Source organism: Protopterus annectens, chromosome 1.part1, assembly GCF_019279795.1.
Source record: "Protopterus annectens isolate FY-2018-M chromosome 1.part1, PAN1.0, whole genome shotgun sequence".
Classification (NCBI taxonomy): domain Eukaryota; kingdom Metazoa; phylum Chordata; order Ceratodontiformes; family Protopteridae; genus Protopterus; species Protopterus annectens.
In genome coordinates, this window is record NC_056726.1 from 1,748,936,880 (window position 1) to 1,748,961,972 (window position 25,093).

Genomic DNA, 25,093 nt, shown 5'->3' on the forward strand with positions numbered 1-25,093 from the left:
GCCGACAGTTCTTTTGTATTTAATATGGCGCCTATAAAGGTTATAGATTGACAAGGCAACAATGCAGACTTTTCAAAGTTTATAGAGATACCTAGCTCGGAGCAAGTTTGGATGGTATAATCCCTGGCTCAGATTAGCTGATGCCTGGTGGAAGCAGTTAGGAGCCAGTCGTCTAGATATTGAAACACCTGGAATCCTCGCCATCTCAGGTGAGCCGTAACCACTGCCATGCATTTGGTGAACACCCTGGGGGCTGTGGTGAGACCAAAGGGCAGGGCTCTGAACTAATAGTGACTGGCTCCCAGCCGGAAGCAGAGAAACCTTCTGGAGCACCTGTCCATTTTGATATGGTAGCACGCATCCTGATGGTCTATGGAGCACATCCAATTGTCCTGACCCAAAAAGGGTAGAATGGACTGAAGCGTGACCATCCGGAACTTCATTCTTTGAACAGACTTGTTTAACCTGCTGAGATCCAAAATGGGTCTCCAGTCCCCTGTTTTTTTTTGGTACCAAAAAGAACATGGAGTAAATCCCGGATCCTTGCTGGTCTGCTGGGACTTGCTGGATGGCTCTTTTTTCTAGCAGTTTTGAAATTTTTAGTACTGCTTTTTCCCTTAGACCAGGTGGAACATCTGGAAGGGATCTGTTTGTTTGCACGGGGGTGTGGACAAAAGGGATTTTGTAACCCTCGGATATGATAGACTGTACCCAATTGTCTTGTGTGAGGAGTCGCCAGGCTTCTGGGTACAGTGACAATCTTCCCCCGACTGCCTCCGAGGGTGGACAGTTGGGCAGCCCCTCAGGGGTGCTGAAAGGGTTTGTCAGAGAAAGCTTCCCTGCTACCCTGATTTTTCGGACCCCCTCTGCCCCTCGGGCGGTGTCTGTTGTTCCCTCCTCTGCCCCTAGAGGGAAACTCACCACGTGTGTCAGGCATGACTCCCTGGGGTTTGCGAAACCACATTTTTCCACCCTTCTGACCTTTAGGGTATGGTCTAGAGGGAGTAGAAAAATGGACTCCCACGGCAGAGAGAGTCTTGCCTTCCTGCTCACACCTGGTAAGGGTATCTTTCACCTGTGGTCCAAACAAAGCCGAACCATCGAAGGGGGTATTGGTGAAGGACACCTTCAGCAAAGTTACAGCTCGCGCATCCAGGCATGTCTTCTCAAAGCCATGCCTGTGCCTGCGGCCCTACTCGCCCCATCAGCTGCAGAAATGAGCCGCATGGAGGAGTTGACTATAGAGTTAAGGGTCACCAGCTGGGAGTTAATCTTTTCCTGAGACCCCGCAGCAGATGGATCCTGAAGGGTATCACCCAGTTCCTTAAGGAGATCCCTTTGAAGGTGGGTGAAATGGCACAGATAGTTCAGCGACCGCATGGTAAAGGTCACTGAAGAAACATCCACTTCACGTACCTGTCCATTGTCCTAGATTCTTTATTAGGTGGATGGACAGGTACAGAAGGGTCAGCCAACTCCTTCTTAGTGGCTGCTGCAACAACTATGGCATCAACAGGGACACCCTTTGTAAGAAACTGTTTGTTGGACAGGGCTGTAATGAATTTTGTGGGCCTGCGGGGAGTTGGTTCCACTGTGTCCGGGGCTGTCCACGCCTTCCGAGCCACCACTTCCATGAGCGGGTCGAAAGGCGGAGACACCCAGGAGGTGGAAGGGTGAGAACCAAACGCATCCAGGTACACCGACTCATCCTCAGAAGGGTTAAGGGCAGTCCAGTTCCCTCTCTGCCTAAGGATCTCAAGGATGTCTGAGAAGGAGACATCCTCAGAGGGGGACCTTGGGGACCCTTCCGAATCCTCCAAGTCGGTGTCTGAGGTGACTGACTCGGGGGAGTCAACATGTTTCCTCTTACATTTTCTCTTCTGAGGGGGCTCCTCTGAATGATCAGGGGAGGCCTCGGAAGAGGAAGATACACCCAATGGGGCTACCTGGAGCACCTGTTCTCCACGCTTGGGGTCAGGAGGGTGGACAGAGACCGACGCAGGCACCATAGGGGGAGGAGCCGAAGGGGTCGATCGCAGAGTCGACACCAGAGTCAGCACGGTCCTCATGACCTCAAAGGCAGAGAAGAGGGTCCACGCTCCGAAGAGACGTGAACCCCTCCCGGTACCGAGAGGGACGGCTCCGAGGCCGATGTCAGGGCCGAGCTCACCTGCGCCGAGGCCCCGAGAGGGAGAACGGGGTCGGACAAGGGTCCGATGCCACTCGCCCCCTCGGAGCCAATGAGAGAGAGTCTCGGCGCCCGGATCCCTCCAAGGACAGAACCATTGAAGAGATCGGAGCCAATGAGGGAGCCAAAAGGTGTGGTATCGGCTCAGACGTTCCGACGATTCGAGCCCCAACAAGCTCCGGCTCCAAACACAGTGGTAGAGTCGGAGGAGGAACTGTAGAAGACACAGGGATAGCCACAGTCTTTGAGAAGGGCTAGTCAACATTTTGGCCAGTGCCTGCGACTTAAGGAGCCTACTGACCACCCTCTCCAAGTCATGATCAGATAGCCTGGAGGACCGAGAGGAATGGGATCTATGGCTCCGCTCTGACTGGAGTAATGGAGACCTGGGAGCCGAACGAACGGACTCTAACGAGGGAGATCTCGAACGCTTTCGGCTCCGATAGCAATGTCAGAGCCAACTGAGGTCTCGAAGTGTCAGTTCCAGCCAGAACTGATGAGGAGGCAGAAGCTCCACTCGGCGTCGGCTCCGAACAGGGAGCCAACAGTTTGGCAGGCTTTAAGGATTTCCCCAATGAAGGCTTGGCCGGGGATCCTTCTGGCTTTAACAAGCCCCTCAAAATGAGTTATTCCTACGCTCCTGCAGGACTCTTGGACTGAAGGCATGACAGACCGAACAGGAGTCCTGCAGATGTAGGGGGCTAAGCAATAAACACAAGAAGTGTGACCGTCTGTCAGAGACATCTTCTGACAGCACGAGTCACACTTCTTCAAACCTGAAACCTTGGTATCTTTAGACATATTACAGAAGAGATACCAAGCAAAGTTAACTAGTGCTTAAAACAATGCACACACACACACACACACACACACACACACACACACACACACACACACACACACACACACACACACACACACACACACGCACTAGGTAACACTAACAGTAGCAATACCACTAAAACCACAACAGTTATCACTAACAAAAAAATATCTATATATATATATATATATATATATATATATATATATATATATATAATATAAAAGATAACTATAAGATTAGAAAAAGGCAGCTAACTAGGCCTAACACTACCCCAAAGGGTGAGGGGGGGGGGAAGAAAACTCTGTAACAATTGAAAAAAAAAGAGTTTCTAAGTGGGATCTAATGGGGTATACAATCTAATTAAACTAATAGGGAAGAATAACTAAAATTTACACAATACTGGTAGCAAAAAATACAATAAAGAATTATACGACCTGGAGCCGGTAAAAAAACGCAACCTCGTAGCTGAAGCGGCAAATGAGATCTGGATATCTGACACCTAGCACTGTGGGATAAGGGGAGGCCTTGAGCCGGTAAATAGCTCTCGAGCTTTAGTAAAAGGCCGAGTCGGAGCCGAAGATCGGCTCCGAACCCATCCAGCAAGAATGAAGGCGAGATAGACAACCTAACATTGTTTATTATCTGAAGAAGTCCTGCTTTAGCAGGCGAAAACGGGGTGATGCCATTAAGAGTTAATTTCAATAAATATTGTTTACTGACCATTTCGATAAACTGTGTACACTGACCACTCGAGTTTTGGATTTTATACAGACCCCTTTGGTGCTGTTTTGGTTGGTTTTAGCTTAACAATTTAAGTACTTACTGTCAGAGATAAAAAGGAAAGCTATTCAGGTTAAGCAGGGCTGCAGCAAGGGAGTCTGCCATCTGAGACAACATAATCAGTCGATGTCCCTCAGTAAACAGTAAAATATATCTCAAGTTAACAATAAGTTATTAGATTGCTACATTAGTAAGCACACATTTTATACATTTCCTGTGCCTTAATTTCTTAACAGCAGCCCATAAAGTTTATAAAAGGCATGGTTATTAAAGTAGCAATCTAATACGTCACTCCTACCTTTGGAGGAAAAAAAAAGAACAGTATAACAGCCATTAAGCAATTCAGCCACTTATGAACAACAGAGAGAAAGGTAATTTTATTTTATTTTTATTTTATTTTACATTTGTTGACCGGGCTAGTCTAACTGGATACATGTCCATTTTCAGTAGAGGCCCGGGGAGAAAAGCTCCATAGAGGGTAGTTATGACAAAAAAATCAGGAGATAAGAATACAAGGTATTACATTCAAAGTCACATGAGCAATTAAAAGGGTTATACAGATAATAAAAATAGGTAAAACATTCTTAGGTTGTTGGAGTATCCTAAACTGCAAATGAAGACCATTGAATTATGGATTGGATGGATATTAGGTAGTAGTGGGCTGTTGGCTATTAATCAGGATTAGAACATGGGCATAACCAATCAGATTTTAGTAGATCTTATCTTTGAGTTGTTTTGAATTGGTTGAGTGAGTCTCGTGTCTCGTGTCTTAGGTTGTTTGGGAGGGCATTCCAGGATTTTCCAATGGAATTAGCATAGAGTGCTTCACCTCCTGAGTTGTTAGATTTAATAGTTTGAATTTGTAGGTTATTGGAAGATCTAAGGGATGTAAGGTTAGAGTAGGGAATGAATATTTTGGTCATTACGGGGGTTTTGTCAGGATGGTGGATTGTTTTGAATGCCTCAATGAGTTGATTGAGTTTGAGAATGTTAGGTAGTTCTAACCAATGTAATGTTCTGAGATTGTTACAGTGGTGTGTATGATAGGGCATTCCTGTGATAAATCTAGCTATGTGGTTATAGGTTGTAGATAGTTTGTTGAGTTCTCTTTTATTAAGGAAGGAGAATATCGGGGAGGCATAGAGGAGTGTGGAAAGGAGGTGAGTCCGGGCAATGGTTAATTTAGTGTGTGGGGTTAGGAAGTTCTTAATTCTATACATGGACCCGAGTTTCTTGTTTACCGACTTAATGGTCAGGTTGATATGAGTATCAAATTTAAGCTGGTCTATGGTCACACCAAGTAGTTTGGTGTGGAGACAGGGTCAATTATGGTCCCATTATTGGATATCACGTGAAAGTTGGGGTGGTTGGTGCTAGGAGATTGATTTCCTTGAGGGTGGAAGTAGTGGGGAAAAACAGAAGTAATTTGGTTTTGGATGGGTTAAGTAAGAGTTTTAGTTCCAAGAACCATTTCAACTAGGGAAAAACAGTTTTGGGTGGCAACTTGGAGTTTGTCGAGGGAGCTGTCGGAGCAGATCAGGGTGGAGTCGTCTGCATATTGTATACAGGTGGCTTTAGGAATGATAGAGTGCAGATCGTTAATAAATAAGGAGAAAAGAAGAGGACCAAGAATAGATCCTTGTGGAACACCGATATTTGTGGGGAGTAGGTCGGATAAGTTATTTTCCCAAAGGACAGCCTGATTTCTATGAGAAAGGTAGTCATTAAACCAGTCTATGGTAGTTTTGCTAAGGTAGTATGCCTCCAGTGTGTGGATCAACTGTTGGTGATTAACCATGTCGAAGGCTTTGGATAGATCAAGAAAGAGCGCCGAGGTTATGAATTTATTGTTTCGATTGTGGTTAACTGAGTCAATAAAGGAAAGGAGAGCAGTAGTTGTGCTGTGATGGGGGCGGAAGCCATGCTGGGTGTGAGACAGGAGATTGTTTTGAGTAAGATGGGTAATGAGCTGCTTGTGAATGCAGCGTTCCATGATTTTGGCTAGAGGAGATAGTATAGCTATGGGTCTGTAGTTTGATGTGTCAGTGGAAGATCCACCTTTATGTAGAGGGATGATGTGGGAGATTTTCCAAATAGAGGGAATAGAAGCTTCTGAAATGGTCTGGTTAACCAAGATAGAAACAGGGTAGGCTATGGCATCAGATGCAATTTGTAGGTAGTTGGCTGGGAGTAAGTCAGCCGCTAAGGTGGTTGGTTTGAGTTTATTTAGGAGGGTTCTAATATAGGAGGTAGGTACGGGTTGGAGGTTGAGGGCGGGTTAAGTTTGGACTTTGGTTGAGGGTGTAGCCAAGGGAGAAGTAGTAAGTTGGTTGGCGAGGGACTGAATGGTTTCTGTGAAAAATGAATTAAAGGTGTTGGCTATTTCTCTAGAATCTTTACCAATGAGTTTTTCAGGGGTAGGGGTGGTGGGTTTGCCTGGATGAAGGAGGTGATTAAAACCGGCCCAGAATTTCTTGGGATTATTCTGGTGTTTATTTTGGAGGTGACAGTAATACTGTTTTTTGTCAGACAATACGGCTGCTTTAGTTGAGTTTCTAAGTTGGAGAAACTTGATGCGATCTAGTGGGGTTTTAGTGGCTCTCCATTTGTGCCAGGCCTTGTCACGATGTTTAATTTTGGCTTTCGTGTCCTTTGTTAGCCAGGGTGCGATGCATTTTAGTTTTAGTGAGACGCTTAGGAGCATGCGAGTCGAGTATTTTTAGGAAAGTGTTATTAAAGTATAACACACTCTCATCTATGGGTAAGGTTTTTAGGATGGACCAATTACATGCCTTAAGATCTGCAATGAAATGGTCCGGGACAAAATTCTTACTGTTCCTGACTAGTCTGGTTTGTGGATGATTTGATGTTGGACACTTGTGCTTTATAATAAAGGTAATCAGGTGGTCACTAAGGTCGTTGGGAAGGGTCCCCGTAGTATAATTATTTGGAGCCTTGTTTGTAAGTATCCAGTCAAGGATGCTCTCTTTTTGTTGGGCATTACCAATTCTGGTAGGAGATAGAATATTTTGTGAGAAACCATGTAAGTTAATGGGGAGAGGATTTGGGAGTTTGGAATAGAGGGCCCAGTTAATATTAACATCCCCTAGAATTATCGTTTCTTGGGGATAGTTGGTAGCAAGCCAACTGAGGATTAGTTCTAGGTTTTCAATATTTTTGCCTGGTGGTAGATAAGTTACTATGAGATTAATACTTTTTTGGTTGTTTAGGCGAATCTTTAGAGTAATTAGTTCAAGATTGGGGATTTTTGGGGGTTGGAGTGGGTTCATGGTGATGTTCAGGGAGTTCTTGAACATGACAGCTATTCCCCCACCTTTTCTGGTTATTTGATCGCTCCTAAGGATGCTATATCCAGGTGGGATAATTTCTTCATCCTTAGTGCATGGTTTAAGCCATGTTTCCGATAGGCACATGATGTCAGGGGAGTGAGTTGCAAGCAAGGCATGTAAGCTGTGAATCTTATTATTAATACTTCTTAGGTTAAGATGAAGGATAAGGAGGGAGCCCACTAGGTTTCTGGTATCTTTCAGTGTTTTGGGGTCTAAGTCAGAGTTAGGACCTGGGTTGGGGTGGATATCACCATCTATTGTGATAGATTTTTTTATGTAGTCAAATATTTTTTGGAGTTTGATTAATAATTTTAGGGTATCTTTTGTTGTGGGCACCTTTGGGTGGCTGAGGGTAGGATGATTTATTTTAGGAGTCTGGTTATTAGCATGGTAGTGAGACGGAGGGATGGGTTTGGAGTGGTTATGAGAATGAATGGAGGTTTGACCTTTAGAGAGGAAGACACCTGTTAGGGTTAGGGTTTCGTAGCTGGTAGAGAGATAGGAAACAATAAGGAGTAATAGTATGAAGGGAAGGGTAGTGAAAAACTTTTTGTCCATGGTTTGAAGAGGTTAGTGAGTGTAGCGAGCTGGGGGAGGTTTCCTTGTAGAAACTAGGGTATGTAAAGAGTAGGAAAGTATAATCAAGTTTATACGTCATCTATAAATATCTATGATCACTTAATGACAGTTTGTAAACTGTCAAACTGTTTGTTTTTATATACCCAAGTCAGTTCCCCTTACAAGTTTTTCGACATGGCAGGGAACTTATTGCCTTCACCCTTCTTATGGCACTGTTCTTAGTCTCTGGATAAAACTAAACAAACAGTAATAGTTCACAAATTAAGTAGAACTACGTTACACTAGTCAAAACTGATGCAAAATACGTATTTACTATACTGGCCAACTGCTGACATTCTTATAGTCCACTACTGATGTGGGTTCATTACACTTAGTGAGCCCAGAATCCCACAATGCTGTTACAGCTCAACAAAAGATTGTACTTCTGCAAACCTCTGCCTGAACAGTACTAGCTTATTAAATATTCAGTTTCACCAGAAAGTCTAAACTGTACACTTATTAATCGATAAAGAATTATGTACACCATGATCCTTCACAATAGCCAGATAAAATAATACAACATGTTAAAAATACCAATTCCAAAATAAGTACCACAGGTCAACATACGCTTGCACCGAAGACTGACCTTAGATCCAGTGAAATGGCTAAGCATCCCATTAAATAAAACCTTCCAAGCACGGACACCCTATTGTAAATTGAGTTGATTATTTAAGTATAAATCACTATTTTATTTAAACAGCGGTACCTTTCAGATAAAGAAAGTAGCCAGCAACTGCTGATTCATATTGGTAGCATCACCAGAAGGAGTACACTTTCCCCTTCTGCTTGGCAATTAAGTATGCAAGGAAAGCTTAAAACCTCTTAGAATTACAGCAGAATAAATACTGGGAAAAATATCAGATCTCTGAGAACAACCCTGACTCCAAGACTGCTTATAAGACATATAGCACTTGCATTTCCAAAAGAAGGATAAGTAAGCTAACAGTGCAAACAAACCATTGCTTCCCCACTTACTAACAAGTATCTTATTTCAGCTTTTATTTTTAAAACAATCTGTTTGGGCATAACATGGTAACAAGGTCTCAGACCTGATGACTCAAGGCAATCAGCTACTGACTGTTTCTATTCATGAATTAAATAAGAATTCTATTACAGTACAAAATCAATGATGACTGAATGCCAACATTTCCACAAATAAAAAATAAGTCACCTTTTTTCTGTCAATACAATTTGCTCAGAGGTCCAAAGGAAAACTGGCAAAGGCTTAATAAGGAATAAACAGAAAGTAAACTTTTCCATATGAATTAAGCAGGCTGTTTACACAGCTGCCTGGTAAAACTTCTTGATCAAAAAAGCTAACCAGAAGGGTAAAAAATAACAACTATGCCTGGGAGATAAATCATAACATACAATCCCTTCACTATAATTAAATGTAGCAACCTGTTTTATTTTTACTCAACCGCACAACAACCACCAGGTATATCATATAACTATTAAGTATCTTAGCAAGACCCAGATGCTGAGTAGAAGTAGAATTGTTGGGAGGAAATGAATGCCATTTAGTAGTAAGTGTAGTTAAAAGTGTTATTTTCCATAATTTCTGTAATAAAAATAAAGCAGCTACTACCCTTAGTTCATATACTTTATGCAATAAACATCTGGCAAGCACAGGGCATTAATAATATGCTCTCATACTCAGTTGTAGTATAAATAAAAAATATATTTGTTATCATCTTGTGTGTGAAGAGAGAACTTCTAATTTGATTATTTAAAAAATATGGTCATCACAAATGTGTTTGCAATTGAAATAAGAAATGTTTGCCTTTGAATTTTTGAATTTGCTGTATGAAAGGGTTAGCACATTTTTTATCTGTGAGTATTAATGTAGCATTTGTAATATGACACAGCTTTTATAAATCACTATGCCTAAAATGATGTTTTCATAAGACTGTCGGTTCTATTCCCACACAAGGTGCTTAGCTTCATTTACTTAAAATGTGCACTGTTTTGTTTTAGAAAATGGTATCACTATTGTAGTATGGAATTTTAAAGCATGTTTTTCAAAGCTTGCTCCTTCCTATTGCAATATACCAGCTTACCATTTTTTTAATATAATGTAGGCAATTAACTAGGTGGTGCTGTATTATACAAGGGATATAATCAAATTATATATAGTATAATTAATACAGTCAGGAAGAGTGAATATGGGTTGGGTAGAAGAAGTTTTTTTAAGTCTCTGTTTTTTATTGTGTGGACTATTGCTTTGTTTAGGTTTAGTAAATGAAATATCTAATCATTGTAGAAGTAAAGCATAAAACAGTATGCACAGACAAATGGAAATAATGGACAATGGGAAGCTCCGTGGAGTGGTGGGGAGTGGGTGGGGCTGGGCAGGTGGGGGGCTGGAGGGCATGGGGGCTTGGGGTTTGCCCCCCCAAAAAAATCCTGCGGGCTCCTTTGATGATGCTCCAGTGTTTATTTTATTTTTTTGCAAAATATATTAGGAGGAGGAATAGTACAAACTGCTAAACAAATGTAAAGTGGTTCATTATCTGCCAAACTGTTAAATTAATATACAGTTTGGCAGTTAACTGATTGCTTACAGTGATAATCAATTAACTAAGAGCTTTTCTCCCCGGGCCTCCGCTGAAAATGGACCTACATCCAGTCGGACACTCCCGGTCAACAAATATATATATATATATATATATATATATATATATATATATATATATATATATATAAATAAATAAATAATCAAGGACTGCCTGAATAATGATGTCAGTACATCCTGTTTGACTAGATGATATTGGCAGGTATTTATGCTGCACTTTCATGTATGCGTTCTCTTTACTTTTAACACCACAACCTGAAATAAACACATTGTTTTCACTTGTGATGACAACAAAAAATATGACCACCTTACAGATTTGTCTTTTTCTATCAGCTAAAGTTCTTTGCACATGATCCTTAATTGTGATACAGTAATATGGGTCAAGTACTGTCAAATCACTGAAGCTGAATGTCGGTTTATTTGATCCCACATTTTTATGCCATACTTGACTGTACCTCTGTATTTTTGCTTTTGTATGGTTGGAGTGGAAGTTATTTGTTCTATCTGTTGGTAAATGTTAAAATTACATTTGTTTTTCTGATTTGGTGCTTGTACTTTTGGGAAGTGCATTTGCAGTACGTTCACGTTCACTACTGGCAGACTTTGTGCTGGATCACTTAACCATTTACAAGTGTTTGCACTTTTTCCATGGTTTTGCAGTCATGCACAGTTGGAATATTTAAAGTTATTTTAAACTAATCTTAGCCATACATTGATTTATTAGTTTAACGGTTAGTGGATTCTGTCACAGTAGAGTCAACTGTATTTTATGAATACGTTCTGTACCTCACTAACCATTTCTAACAGCAACCTGGATAACTGGATAGGGAACAGAAAATACACCATTGGGATTCCACCTGTGCCCCTGCTAGATAGGGACATTGGGTGCAGACCTGTTAGAACATGGACTAAATTCTTGGCTAGTCTTGTAAAGGGGCTCAGGGCCAACAGCCTAGTAAGTTCATATGATCCTATGAAAATGTACAAGCACTGCCCATAAATGGCTATGAATGTTCCAGCTTCTAAGTTAGTCTAGACTATATTTCTGTCCCAAAAAGATAAATATACAACTGTTTTCAAACATTTATTAAACTGGGTAAGACTTGTATTGTAAGTTTCTTTTTATTACTTTTCAACATGTTACTTTGTTTACTTAAACATTTGAACTTCATACCAACTTTTTAAAAAGTAATGCATTGTTTTCACAAAATTGCTGCCAACTGTTAGTTTTAACACCAGCCAAATGTTGTACGTAAAACAATGATTTGGTCAACCCATGTTTAATTCATGTCACGGGCACTAAAGGGTAAGGGGTGGGGAGGGCAAGAGCAAGTAGCTGTGACTGAGTTTCCCATCCTAGTTAGAGGAAGGTGGTCCTGGCTCACTGCTTTGGTGACAGAAGGAGCACTGGGTACAGAACTCACACAGCATGTGCTGCCCTGAGGCCATGGATCAGACACACATATGCTCTTCATAGTCAGTAGCACTAGTGGAGATCTAGTGAGCCACTGTGAGATTAGGAGCTCCAAGAGAAAGGGAGGGTAGTCCACTCTCTACTACCTTCCTTTCACTTTTCTAGGGAATGAAAGGACTGAGAAGGCTCCCCAGCTAAAATATGAAAAGGCCATATGATTCCACCTAGGCTAGACAATGCTCTTCCTGTCCCAAGACAGGAATGCACACAACAGCCAGGAACAGCAGTGAAAAAAAAAGACTTTGCAACAGCTTTAAATACCTTTTTCATGTGGTGTGATAATTCAAAATGTGTCAAACCATTGTTTGAGTGCAATATGCTCTTACCATGGAGTCGTAGTCTTTCAAAAAACTCCAGTTTTCTTGCCTGAAAAAGAAAGAGGATTGGGAGGAAATCAGTAATTATTAATATATTGCTTACAGTTTTTGAGAAACTCTTTGTAAAAGCAAGACTGTAAAATTTAGATACTGCCTAGAACTATTTGGAAGTAAATTATAACATATTTTAATGTAGAGCAAATCACAACAACAGTGGTCAGGTTTCATGAAAAAATACATTTTAAACATCTGCTTAATTTATATATTCTTGCTCTGTCATAGCTCTGTTAACATAACAATGCCTGCCCATGTGATGAATTCATAATGAGAAATCCTTGTTGGCATGGTTGAAGTCTCAACTTTGCAGTCTGGCCAGCTCTGTTCAGCTGAATGCTCAGAGAGGCAGCAAATGTATAATTGTCCACAGGTAGTACATGCATACCTTTTTGCTTTTCTCTGCTCCTACCTTGTAAAGTATACATAAGAACTGTGTCTATGGTCACAACCTTACCCTTGCTAAGTTACTAATTTGCTTATTTATTTATTTATTTTTACATTTGTTAACTGGGTTAGTCTGACTGGGCCCAGAGAGCCCTTTTTGAGAGGAGACCAGAGGAGAAAAGCTCCAGGAACGTAATTAAAAAAATAAGAAAAACTTAACAATTCAAGTTGTAAGATACTTAACAGTACAAAAACAGAGAGAAATATACAATATGAATTTATACAAGGCAAAAGTACAGTATTTTGAGAATGCAATAACAATATGTTTGAGAAATTTGGTTAGCATTAAGTTATTTACAAGGAATGTAGCAATGCCTAAAATAAAAAAATTCAGAGTAGCATCATGACATAGTACAACAAAGATGCATTTAATAGCATAGGTACTAACTGCAGAGAGAGTAATATATGTAGACAATTTAGGTAGATACCAGGCAGATATGTTAATTGAAAGAAGAAGAAAAAAGTCATTAGGTAATTTCCTGACAAGTATGGCTTGGTAACCTGCAGAAGGTTTTGTTGTGTGCTTCTGAGGTCACGATTATTTAGATGGATGACCTATGCAATATTCCCTTGCTAAACCAATGACTGCAAATACCTTGGGTCACATCTCATGTTATTGTGTACTCATAGCTAGGGTCGACCACTCCCACCTCCCATCTTTAGCACTGTAAATTTAAATCATTACTATGAAGGTTTCCCCCTCCAACTCAATATATTTTTTTAAATAAAATACAGTAAAACATAGTTGCCCCGGGCCACTTCTCTACCTTCACTATCTTTTTTTTTTTTTTATAGTATGGTTTAGAATCACCCCTTCTCATCTCCTACTTCAAAGCAACATGCCCGATAACTGCTTGACATACTACAGTGAATATAAAAAGTGCACACACCCCTGTTAAAATGCCAGGTTTTTATGATATAAAAAATGAGATCACAATAAATCATTTCAAAACTTTTCCCACCTTTAATGTGACCTATAACCTGTACAATTCAATTGAAAAACAAATCTGTTAGGGAAAAAGATATAAAAAATAAAAAAAGTACAATAAGCTAGTTGCAAGTGTGCACACCCTTAAACTAATACTTTGTTGAAGGACCTTTTGATTTAATTACAGCATTCAGTCTTCTTGGGTAGGAGTCTATTAGCATGGCACATCTTGACTTGGCAATATTTGCCCACTCTTCCTTGCAAAAGTGCTCCAAATCTGTCAGATTGCGAGGGCATCCAATTTCCAAGCCCTGCTGTGAGGTGTCCTGGTACAGAATTTGCTGATCTGGTGATTTTAGGGGGAGGCAAAAAGGTCTACCTCCAGGGTCCCCCATTTCTGGGTTAGAAGGCTGAAAGTGCTGGGGTCTAATTGCCACTTGTGTGGGTCTAGGAGATTTTTGCTTAAGTCGTCTGCCAGAGAGTTTTGTTTGCCTGGCAGGAATTGAGCTTGCAGATGAATATGCATGTCCAATGCCGTGTTCCACAGGGTCATGGCTAGCATGGAGAGTGAGTAAGAGTGGGTTCCCCCCTGCTTGTTGATGTACCACATAACTGTGGTGTTATCTATTTTTATTAGCAGGGGTCCTGGTAAGAGTAGGGATCTGAAAGCTGTCAGAGTATGCTGAACAGCTAGCATTTCTTTTTAGTTGATGTGCAGAAGAATTTGACTTGGGCTCCAGTGGTCTTGAATGCACTTGTCATCCAGATGTGCCCCCTGATGCATCTGTGGTTAGGGTCTGGGCGGCATAGGGTTGTGTAAAGGGAAGTCCCTTGTTGTGGTTGCATGCTGCTGCCCACCAAAGAAACTCTGTCCTTAGACAAGGTATGATGGTTTCCAGGTCCTGAGAATGTTGGAACCAAAGACTTTTTAAGTTTCCTCATATGCAGTCTGGCATATGGAATTAGTAGAATGCAAGAGGCCATAAACCCTAAAGCATGCAGGACTTTCCTTGCAGATAGCTGGGTTCTGGTGGCCATTTGAGTGAAATAGCCTGTTAGATAGGCTTGTTTTTTTGGAGTAAGGAATGCCATCTAGGATGCTGTGTCCAAGCTTGCTCCCAGGAATACAATCTTTTGACTGGGGACTAGTTTTGATTTCTTTTCATTGATGGTGTACCCCAGTGAGGTTAGAAGGTTCTTTACAAATGTCAGGTGCTGCAACAGCTTTTCCTGACTGTCTGCCTCAATCAGGCAATCGTCCAGTTAAGGGTATATTTGAATCTTTCTCTGTCTGCAATAGGCAATGGCTGGAGCCAGGAATTTTGTGAAGACTCTGGGAGTAGTGGATAAGCCAAAGGGAAGTGCAGAAAACTGATAATGCATAGATCCTGCCCTGAAACGAAGATACTTCCTGCATGATTCCCTGCTAGGGATGTGCAGATAGGCTTCTTTTAGGTCTAAGGTGGCTAACTAGGCATCTTTGGACAGCATAGGAAAAAGCTGCTGAAGGGTGAGCATTTTGAATTTTGGTACCACCAAGAAGGTGTTTAGGATGGAAAGATCTAGGAATGGGCACCAAGTGCCCTCTTTTCTGGATACCAGGAAAAGTCTGGAATAAAATCTTTGGCCTGTCTGTTCTGCAGGAACAGGATGAATTGCCCTTATGGAGAGCAGGGACTGAACTTGGTTTTGTGCCTCTGCCCACTGGTTTGGAGGAAGGTTTGGGAACCCTTTTGGGGTTTGCATTGTGTGGAAGTAAAATCTGTACCCCTGGGATACAATGTTGAGGACCCATCGGTCTTTGGTGATGGAGAGCCAGTTTTTGCATGGTGAGCACGTTTTCCTCCTAGGGGCAAGAGCAATTGGGCAGAGGTGAGGAGTGGAGTAGAGAAGTCATTGTGAGTTCTTTCCGTAAGGGGGTGGCTTAGCACTACCTGTTTTAGAAGTGGAGGTACTCCATTGCTTAGATCTCTGCATACCCTGAGATTGTAATCTGGGGGGGTCTGTTTCCCCTGGGTCTAGTTTGAGATGGCCTTGAGGGGGCTGGAAAGGACCAATGTTTTGAGGGGCAATGCCTACTGAATCTTGGAGGCTGCACCTGCAAAACATCTTTGACTGTCTGCATAGGCTTATCTTTTTCTTCCATCTTTTTTAGAACCTCTTCTGCTTTGGTGACAAACAAATTGTCCTTATTCAAAAGAGCATCTAGTAATTTTGATTTGACATGGTCTGGCAAGATTTGTTCCTTAAGCCAAGCATGCATTCTCAGTACAGAACCAGAGACTGCTGCTCTGCAAGATGCTTCTAGGGCGTCAAACCCACATTGCAAGGTATGCTTGCTGACTTGGATTGCAGAATGCATAAGCTCCTGTAATTCTTTATTTTCTGCACAGTCTGTAAAGGTAGATAATTTTTGCTTAATAAGTTCCATAATATATAATATGTTGCTGGTATTTCAACATGTGAAACTGGCAATTCAAAGCCCTAATGGCGAGAGTTGCAGAGGTGTAAACTGTTTTACCCCATATGTCTAAAGCTCAGGAATCCCTGTCCAAAGGGGTGGGATTCTTAGCTGTAGTTGCTTTAATATCTTTAGGCCCTTGTGAAATGACCTCTGGGTCAGCAGTAGGATTTTTGAAAAAAAATTTGTGAGAGTCAGGGACTCTGTAGTACCTGTCTGGTTTCCTTGGAGCAGGGAGTAAAGTATCAGGAGTTAGACTGGATTCCATAAAGACATCATCCACAACATCCAGAACTGGAGGGATAGCTAAAGGTCTATGTTGTGGCAAATCTAAAAATTCTCTGAGTCTCTTTTGGACTGAAGATAATCCTGTCATTCCCAGTGGAAATGCTCTCTTAATATGTAGTTTCACCAAAAGAAAAATCCTCTGGAGGGGAAGCAGAGGGAATGGATTCCTCTGCATCTGAATCCTCATAAGCAGATAAAGGCAAGTCTTCATATTCAGAAACCTCAGAGTCGTCAGACTCTTGGTCCATTAAAGCTGTTGGGGACTGGTCTCTTTTTCTCTTAGCAGGGGAAGGCTGACTTCCCCTAATCAGCATGACCTGACATTTTAAGCATTTCAGATTGTGGCAAGGAAGCAGATGGTTGAGATTTGGTCATCGATTTTTTAGACATAGCTCGTACTCCTGGCCTTAGAACCACGGTAGTTTTAGACAGAACTGAAGACGCGAAAGAAGTTGTCAGTTTGTGTCAAATATCGGTAATGTGAAGAACTTCCTCAGAAGCCAGTGCCTGCACAGCGGCTCCTGACCCATCCAAGGTAGAGACATCTGCAGGTTCCCTAGTCAAAGAAGAGTCTCGTGCCATTAAGCATTTGAGATTGCGGCAAGGAAGCAGGTGGTTGAGATTTGGTCATCGTTTTTTAGGCGTAGCTAGTACTCTTGGCCTTAGAAACTCGGTAGTTTTAGACAGAACTGAAGACACGAAAGAAGCTGTCGGTTTGTGTCGAATATCAGTAATTTGAATAACTTCCTCAGAAGCCGGAGCTTACACAGTGGATCCTGACCCATCCAAGGTAGAGACATCCACAGGTTCCCTAGTCAAAGAAGAGTCTCACGGCATACTGGACTCCAAACGGGTCTCGGTAGCAGACTGCAAATCCATTGAAGTGGGCATCAGGGGCTGCGAAAGCACCTCATTGAGTACCGGCGAACTGGCGACTGGCTTAACGGAAGCATCGTCGACAGTTTTGGACCTGTGTGGTCTGTCTCTTTCTTTATCCTTACATTTTTTCAGAAGATCGATAGTCGGATGGCTTACTGAAGCCATTTCGAAATACGGAGATCGTGAGCAGAAGTATTTAGCGACAAAAAGGGCCCGACAATGAATAGTTCGGGCATTGAACAAAGCACAAAACCGACAGCGAGGAACATCGTGGTATGGGCCTAAACAGGTGACACAGTAAGAATGGAAATCTCGGTGTGGTATTTGCTTTCCACAGGCAAGACAATTGTTAACTTTTTCTGACATCGGTTAGAGCAAGAAAAAAGGATCCCCAATGGGGTACTTAGCTTTAGAAGACTTCAGGATGATTCAATTCGGAAACAAAAACTCAGGTAGCAGCCAACCAACACTCATGTGAGCTGCTTCTGGCTCCTCAGCAAGAAAGACTGATATAATGGCGTCGGCTGCCTGTTTCTATAGCCCTGACGACCTGACATCAGTCCTAGAGCGACAGCAACCGATGCAAAAATACTAAGTCTCTGGTATTCGGGCCGACTGAGGGCTACCTGCAGGCAGATAACTCAAGTGTGATGACTGCAACAGTGAAACATGAAGAACATCTATGGTTATGTGTAGGTGCAATTTGTACAGTTGTACTATGTTCATCATTCCTACTGCTGCAGTAGCTTTTAAGCTATATGCATAGATTACCAAAGAATATTCAACCTGGGAGAAAGAAGGATACAGATCCAGGAGCCCCCAGAGAATTGTCCTAGAGAAACTCACCCTGAACCTTGAAAAGGAATCCAGTTTGTAATACTTTGTAAAAGTATAAATGAAGGACAATGTAACTGCCTCTAGAACGGTTCTTGAAAGTATCACTTTTCCAGTATGCCACTGAAGAAGACTATGCTATAGTGGGAATAACAAAAAGCAACTGCTGAGGACAACTACCTAGAAACTGTCTGTGTAGGCACAAGATGTTCCTTTTTTGTCTACTGATAAATAAATAGCTGATAAGTTTTTCTAAAGGACTTAGTTCTGTCAGCACAGTACTTGAACTGCCTATGCACGTCCAGAGTATGCAGAATACTTTCTCCCTGATTCTTAGGTTCTGAGTAGAAAAATAATAGTTATGTGCTCACCATAACTATGCATCTGTGTTGACCATTTTCATTCTTCCTCAACTGATAGGTCTCAGATCTGATTTCGGATCCAGCTCAGCTGCATTTACCTAGCTTCTTGTATCAGACTCTTGAACTCCTCCCTTTACCCATAATGCCTCAGAATCTTGTAATACATCAGATTGAGTTTGCTGCCCTAGAAGCAGATGGACTAGCCATAGCCATTATAAAAGGAAAGTCAAAGGAAAAGATAGGAGCTCAAACAGGAACAGTGGTTCCAATATTACTATCAGGTCACTCCAAATTAGTCAGGGGGCTGGAATTTGAGGAAGAATGAACATAGACAACACAGATGCATAGTTATGGTAAGTACAGAACTTTTATATCTGATGTTGTCATTTTCATTCTTTCCTCACATGATGGGACAAAGTCCCCATATATAAGGACATTGGGTGGCCATAATGGAAAGGTATTCCCAAATACCACAGAACCAAAGGCAGCCCTGTTCCTGGAGATGAAATCCAACCTATAATGAGAAATAAAGGTAGGAGCATTGCACCAAGTGGCTGCAGCATAAATATCATCAATAGAAGCTCTGGACCAAAAGGCAGACTAAGTAGCCATGGAGCTACTGGAATGAGCTTTAGACATCTGGGCAAAGACAGACCTTGCTGACTGTAAACAAATAATAAATTAACCACTTTGCTAAGGTAACTTTGGAAACTGGTTTTCCCCAACCATTGGTAGGCAAAGGAGATGAACAATTGATCTGTATTTCTAAAATCCTTTGTCCTGTGGAGATACAAATGGAGCTGTCTATACACATCTAAGAGATAAATCATGTTGTGATATTCCTCCTCTGTGCCAGTGATCAAGGAGTTTCAATCCTCACCGCTGACAACACTGATGGACATTCACTTGGAGCAAAAACAGATACATACAGTATTTCCAGATGCAGCTTTCTGCACCAAGCATAATTTCCTTTAAGAGGGAAGCACACAGGGGCACACTCAGTCCTGGGGCTGAGTTTCCCTCTCTCTCTCCAGGCCCCCAAATAAGACTCTCCACTAACAAAGTTGAAGAGTTGGGTCCTCAGCCGAGTGTTCCAAGCCAAGTTCTCTACCACCCTCTCTGTGAAACCAGTGCTCTGTGTCCTGCTCCAAGTAGCTGACACACATACTCTGAGATATGATTTGATTTTCACACACACATGGGAAAAGCTGGGACAGATTTACCAGCTATGCCCCCTCTGTCCAGACTATAAGGTAGATATCACCACCAGAACACTCCAAAGCCAGCAAAGGTGCCCAATTATACTGAATAAAATTAATACGAATAGTGTTTGACCAATGCAGCAAGGCTTTCAGGAGAGGCCACAGTGTCACCAAATAAATATAAGTACTCTCAAAGGTTAAAATATTCCCTAAAAGACTAGCCACAATAAAAATGTAAATATATTTAATAATAAACATGAAAATATTAAAAATATCTCTTACAATAAACACCACAGTTTCCATCACAGGAAATATTAAAAATAACACAGATGGATAGATTCACATAGATACAGAAAAAACAGTACTTCACTAATCTCACCATATTTTCCTGACTGATCTAAAGAATTACTATTCCCTGGTTACTTACTAAAGCAAGGTAAGATGAAGTAGGTGTAAGATTCTTCTCTGTCACGTTATAAAAACAGACTTCTCTGAGACTTCTGTCTCATCTAGTATTAAAACATTCTGTCTCATCTAGTATTAAAACAACATTTCAGTGCTGGATTACAGAATAACATCATGTACATATGATCTCTTGACTTCTGGTCCCCACACTACCCCTTTTCTAGAAAATTAGCCTGAATCTTGCACATATGTGTTACCATACACACACACACACACACACACACACACACACACACACACACACACACACACACACACACACACACACACACACACACACACACACACACACACACACACACACACACACCAAGCTTTGCTAAGATGTGTTATAGCATCTGGAAGTTGTAAAACCATTTCAAAAACTTCCATCCTTCCAGGGTAGCAATTAGTTCACCCCTAAGGACAATACAGTAGAACTCCTAGTCATTGTTTTCACAGACATTTTGTCTCTGGGTGCAATCAGAACTGTAAGATACAATATTTATGGCCTAAACCATGTAATTTAATTTCAGACTATTTTTCAAAGTTAACTGGACTAAAATTAACCTCTTCTCTTCTAGTATACTCTGTTACCATATGTTCATTTCAACAGTTACAAAACAGTCTGACATACAGGTGCATTTCTTTTCTGTCCAGTAGGACCGACTGTTGGCACATTTTTAAAACAAGTAGCTTTACAAATAAATTTTAAACACAAGCACCTGTACAAATCAGTTTAATATACAAATGACATATAATTCTTACAAAACTTCAGCTAGCTATGCTGGCATATGTTACACATCTACTGCCATACTTCTCCTGTTATAGTTGGCAATACCTCACATCATAGTCAAAAGAAACTAAAGCCTGCTGCCATTTGTAGAAACAATCCAATGTAAGCAAATAAAACAGCAAAGTTACATCCAAATTTTTTTTTATTTTAAAGCTAAAATAAAAGCAGTTCAAATAGCAGCACAATTACAAACCACAGAGCCTTTGGATTCCTCCTTCCTCATTGTGATAGAAAGCAATTAAACACATCATTATTTAATTAAAAATAGTAAATACACAATGAATAAAGCAGCCAACCGGATGAAATAGAATATAATCCAATTAAGTAACATAGTCTACTTTAAAGGGATAAAACATTCTGCAACATAATGTATGATTGTAAAGTTATTTCTTCAAGCACAACTGTTTACGCTTTAAAATAGGTTTAATAGATACTGTAGAATTTATACCAGGAATACTATCAGCTTGTAATTTAACTATCCAATTGTATTCTTTCAGTTCCAAATCATTATTGTTATCACCCCCTCTCATACTAGTAAAACATATATCTATCACTCTAAATACAAAATTGTGTGTGTTATTTGATTCCACAACATGCTTTGCTATTGCATTTGTCAAAATACATCTTCTGGTGTCTGATCTATGTTCTGTGATACATTCATGTAATTTTCTAGTTGATTTTCCAACATAGAAACTAAAGCATTGTTCACAGGTAGCTAGGTAAACAATATTAGTAATATGACAGGGTCTATATTATAACATCGAAGTCTAAAAACTTCGAATGTTATAATAACGAACCCATTCAGTTGAAACACCAGAATACCGAACAGTCAGAATAGCGAATTTTTTTCCCAGGGAAAAAATTTGCTGTTCCGACAAACATACGCACAACTCAAGCACACAAAAATAAATAATCCACACACATACACTTCACAAAACCCTACACTAAACCAGACATACACCACTAGCTATCCACTTATCTTAACCCAACCCTAACCCTAAGGTCCCTAACTATCGCACACTCACCTTACCCGCTCCTTAACCCTAACTCACCTACCCCACCCTAACCCTCACGTCCACACAATCGCACATTTACCTGACCCACACCCTAACCCATGCCCAATCACACACTCACCTTCATTCATGCACTTACCTTAACCCGGTCCGTAACCTTCACTCCACAGTTGAGGAAACAGTGAAGCTGCAGAAATGGCCCACTGACTACTTTCCCTAGGAAAGTATTTGGTGTTCTGCAGCTTCGCTATTTCAAGCGTTTGCTCTACTGGGTTCGATGTTATAACATTCAAAGTTTTTAGACTTCGATGTTATAATATTGACCCATATGACAAGTAACCGTGCAGGTAAAGAAGAAAGATTTATGTGTAATAGGATGTACAAATGTGTCACTCTTACATATAACGCTGCATACCGAGCAGTTTAAACATGGATAAGTGTCCTTTTTATTTAATTGGTATTAATGCTGTTAGAGATACTTTATGTACAGAGAGATAGAAACATTATGTGTACTACTAGATATTGTTTTAAATAATAATGTTTTTCTTTTTAATGATACCCTCTACTATCAAATGACAGGTATTGCTATGGGGACACCTGTTGCAAATACATACGCTAACTTAACTTTAAATGAATGGGAAGAGAAACATGTTTATGAATGTCCTATTAATTTTAGACCTTGTGTTATGTTCTATAAGCATTTTGTAGATGAGAGACTTGAACCTCAGCACTGAAATAAATAGGACATGCTGGAGGGACAGATTCATAACCCAGAGGCTCCCTTCACTCTGGAATAAAATCCTAGTCCAGGTTAGGCAGAGTCCCTCATTGACTCTCTTCAGGAGGAATCTTGATGAGTGGATGGGAGATCATAGGTTTACCCCAGGTATCACTTCTGTGTCACTGTTAGACAGAGGCACAGTATACTAACCTCGAAAAAGGGCATAGCAAAATAAATTTAAAATGGGTGGCGAAAGCCAAACACATTCTGGCTAGGCTTATAAATGCCCTAGGGCAGATAGCCTAGTATGAACCTATGAACCTATGTGTTTTTTGTTTGGGGAAGTACTCATGAATTGTTGAATGAATTTGTTGTATATTTAAATAATAATACTACACCATTCTTAAAGTTTGAAATGACTAGTTCATCAACAGAAATACATTTTCTAGATGTACTTTTAAACTCAGTAGATGGTACTATATCTACACAAATTTATAAGAAGTCTACCCACAAAAACAAATATCTACACAGGAAAAGCATGCATCCTAACTATACATTTAAAAGTGTAATTAAGAGCCAGTTCTACAGAACTAGCAGGCTGAATACTAATGATAATGTATGTGCCGAACAAATGTATGATATGAATTATGAGTTCCAACAAGGGGGCTATGACCCTAAATTATTGATGGAAGAAGAAAGATTAGTTTTTGATCAACGAAAAAATAAAGCTAGCCCTTATTTTTCAGTGCTATATAACAGTAACAGTGTTTATAGCACTAGAAATGATAGTCTGTTACAATATACTACTACTTATAGTAGATGCACTGCTAATGTTAAGAAAATTATATCTAATAATTGGAGTATTTTAATGGCCTTACAAGAAATAAGTAATTTTATTATACCCAGTCCTAAATTTGCTTATAAAAATTCATCTAATATAAAAAGCAAATTCTGTGTTATAAAGACTTTCGGCAGAAAACCCGAAACAAGCTAGAATTAAATAAAAAGGGCACTTATCCATGTTTAAACTGCTCGGTATGCAGCGTTATATGTAAGAGTGACACATTTGTACAGCCTATTACACATAAATCTTTCTTTTTTACCTGCACAGCTACTTGCCATACTACTAATATTGTTTACCTAGCTACCTGTGAACAATACTCTAGTTTCTGTGTTGGAAAATCAACTAGAAAATTACGTGAACGTATCATAGAACATAGATCAGACACCAGAAGATGTATTTTGACAAAATGCAATAGCAAAGCATGTTGTGGAATCAAATAACACACATCATTTTGTATTTAGAGTGATAGATATATGTTTTACTAGTATGAAAGGGGGTGATAAAAACAATGATTTGGAACTGAAAGAATACAATTGGACAGTTAAATTAAAAGCTGATAGTATTCCTGGTATAAATTCTACAGTATCTATTAAACCTATTTTAAAGCCTAAACAGTTGTGCTTGAAGAAATAACTTTACAATCATACATTATGTTGCAGAATGTTTTATTCCTTTAAAGTAGACTATATTACTTAATTGGATTATGTCCTATTTAATCTGGTTGCTGCTTTATTCATTATGTATTTACAATTTTTAATTAAATAATGATGTGTTTAATTGCTTTTTATCACACTGAGGAAGGAGTAATCCAAAAGCTTTGTGGTTTGTAATTGTGCTGCTATTTGAACTGCTTTTATTTTGGTTTTAAAATAAAAAATATTTTGGACGTAACTTGGCCATTTTATTTGCTTACAATACCTCACATCATCACATCTCTCCCCCCTTTGAAGACTCAATCTAGTATTTCAAGTGACCTTGGAGAAATGTGGCTTGAGGGACATTAGCTTGTCTGGGAACACGTTAACTCATACCCTGTCTTGAGGACCCATCTGCACTGGCATTGCTGACCTAACTATGGTGCTGCACTGTCACGTCATATGCCTGCAACCCTAGTCCTTAATAACTTGGCATTTTGCTGGCTGGCTCAGTGTAGCCATAGATCCCCCTCAGACTCCTCTTGCCACCCACTGCAAATACTCAGCACAATGGCCTGCCTATCATGGTAAAGCTTCATCAAGTTAACATGGTACAGTTTGTGCCCCTACCTCCCTAGCAGTTTTACCTGTAGTTAATACCACTGACCTTCCTTACCACTTCTAAGGGTGCCTGCCTGCAGCTTACTGTGTGTGACAGGAACGAGTACCATAACCTTCTGTCCCACAGCATACTCTCAGGCTTGAGCATTCTTCTCATACCAGACTTTTTCTGCTGTTGGGCTCCTGCCAGGTTCTCCTGGGCTAAGCCCATCAGCTACCTAAGCCTTGTCCTGAGGTTTAGGACATATGCCACAACACACTCCTTCTGGGATTCACCCTCACAATAATCACAAATCAAATCTAAATATCCCCTCACTCTACTTCCATACAGCAGCTCAAAAGATGAAAAACCTGTGGATTCATGGGGTACCTCTCTGTATGCAAACAGCAGATGGGGCAAATATTTTCCTCACGCTCTCTTAAACTGGTCTGGAAA

General features: G+C 40.5%; 1 protein-coding gene across 1 annotated transcript in view; it reads right to left on the reverse strand.

Moving 5' to 3' along the window:
* Nucleotides 1-25,093, reverse strand: part of CCHR1.PART1H2orf50 (chromosome chr1.part1 C2orf50 homolog) — a 398,845-nt gene that overhangs the window by 145,803 nt on the left and 227,949 nt on the right. The window contains exon 2 of the mRNA XM_044084301.1: nt 12,138-12,177. Within this exon, the coding sequence (XP_043940236.1) occupies nt 12,138-12,177 (40 nt within the window). The remainder of the gene's footprint in view (nt 1-12,137; nt 12,178-25,093) is intronic.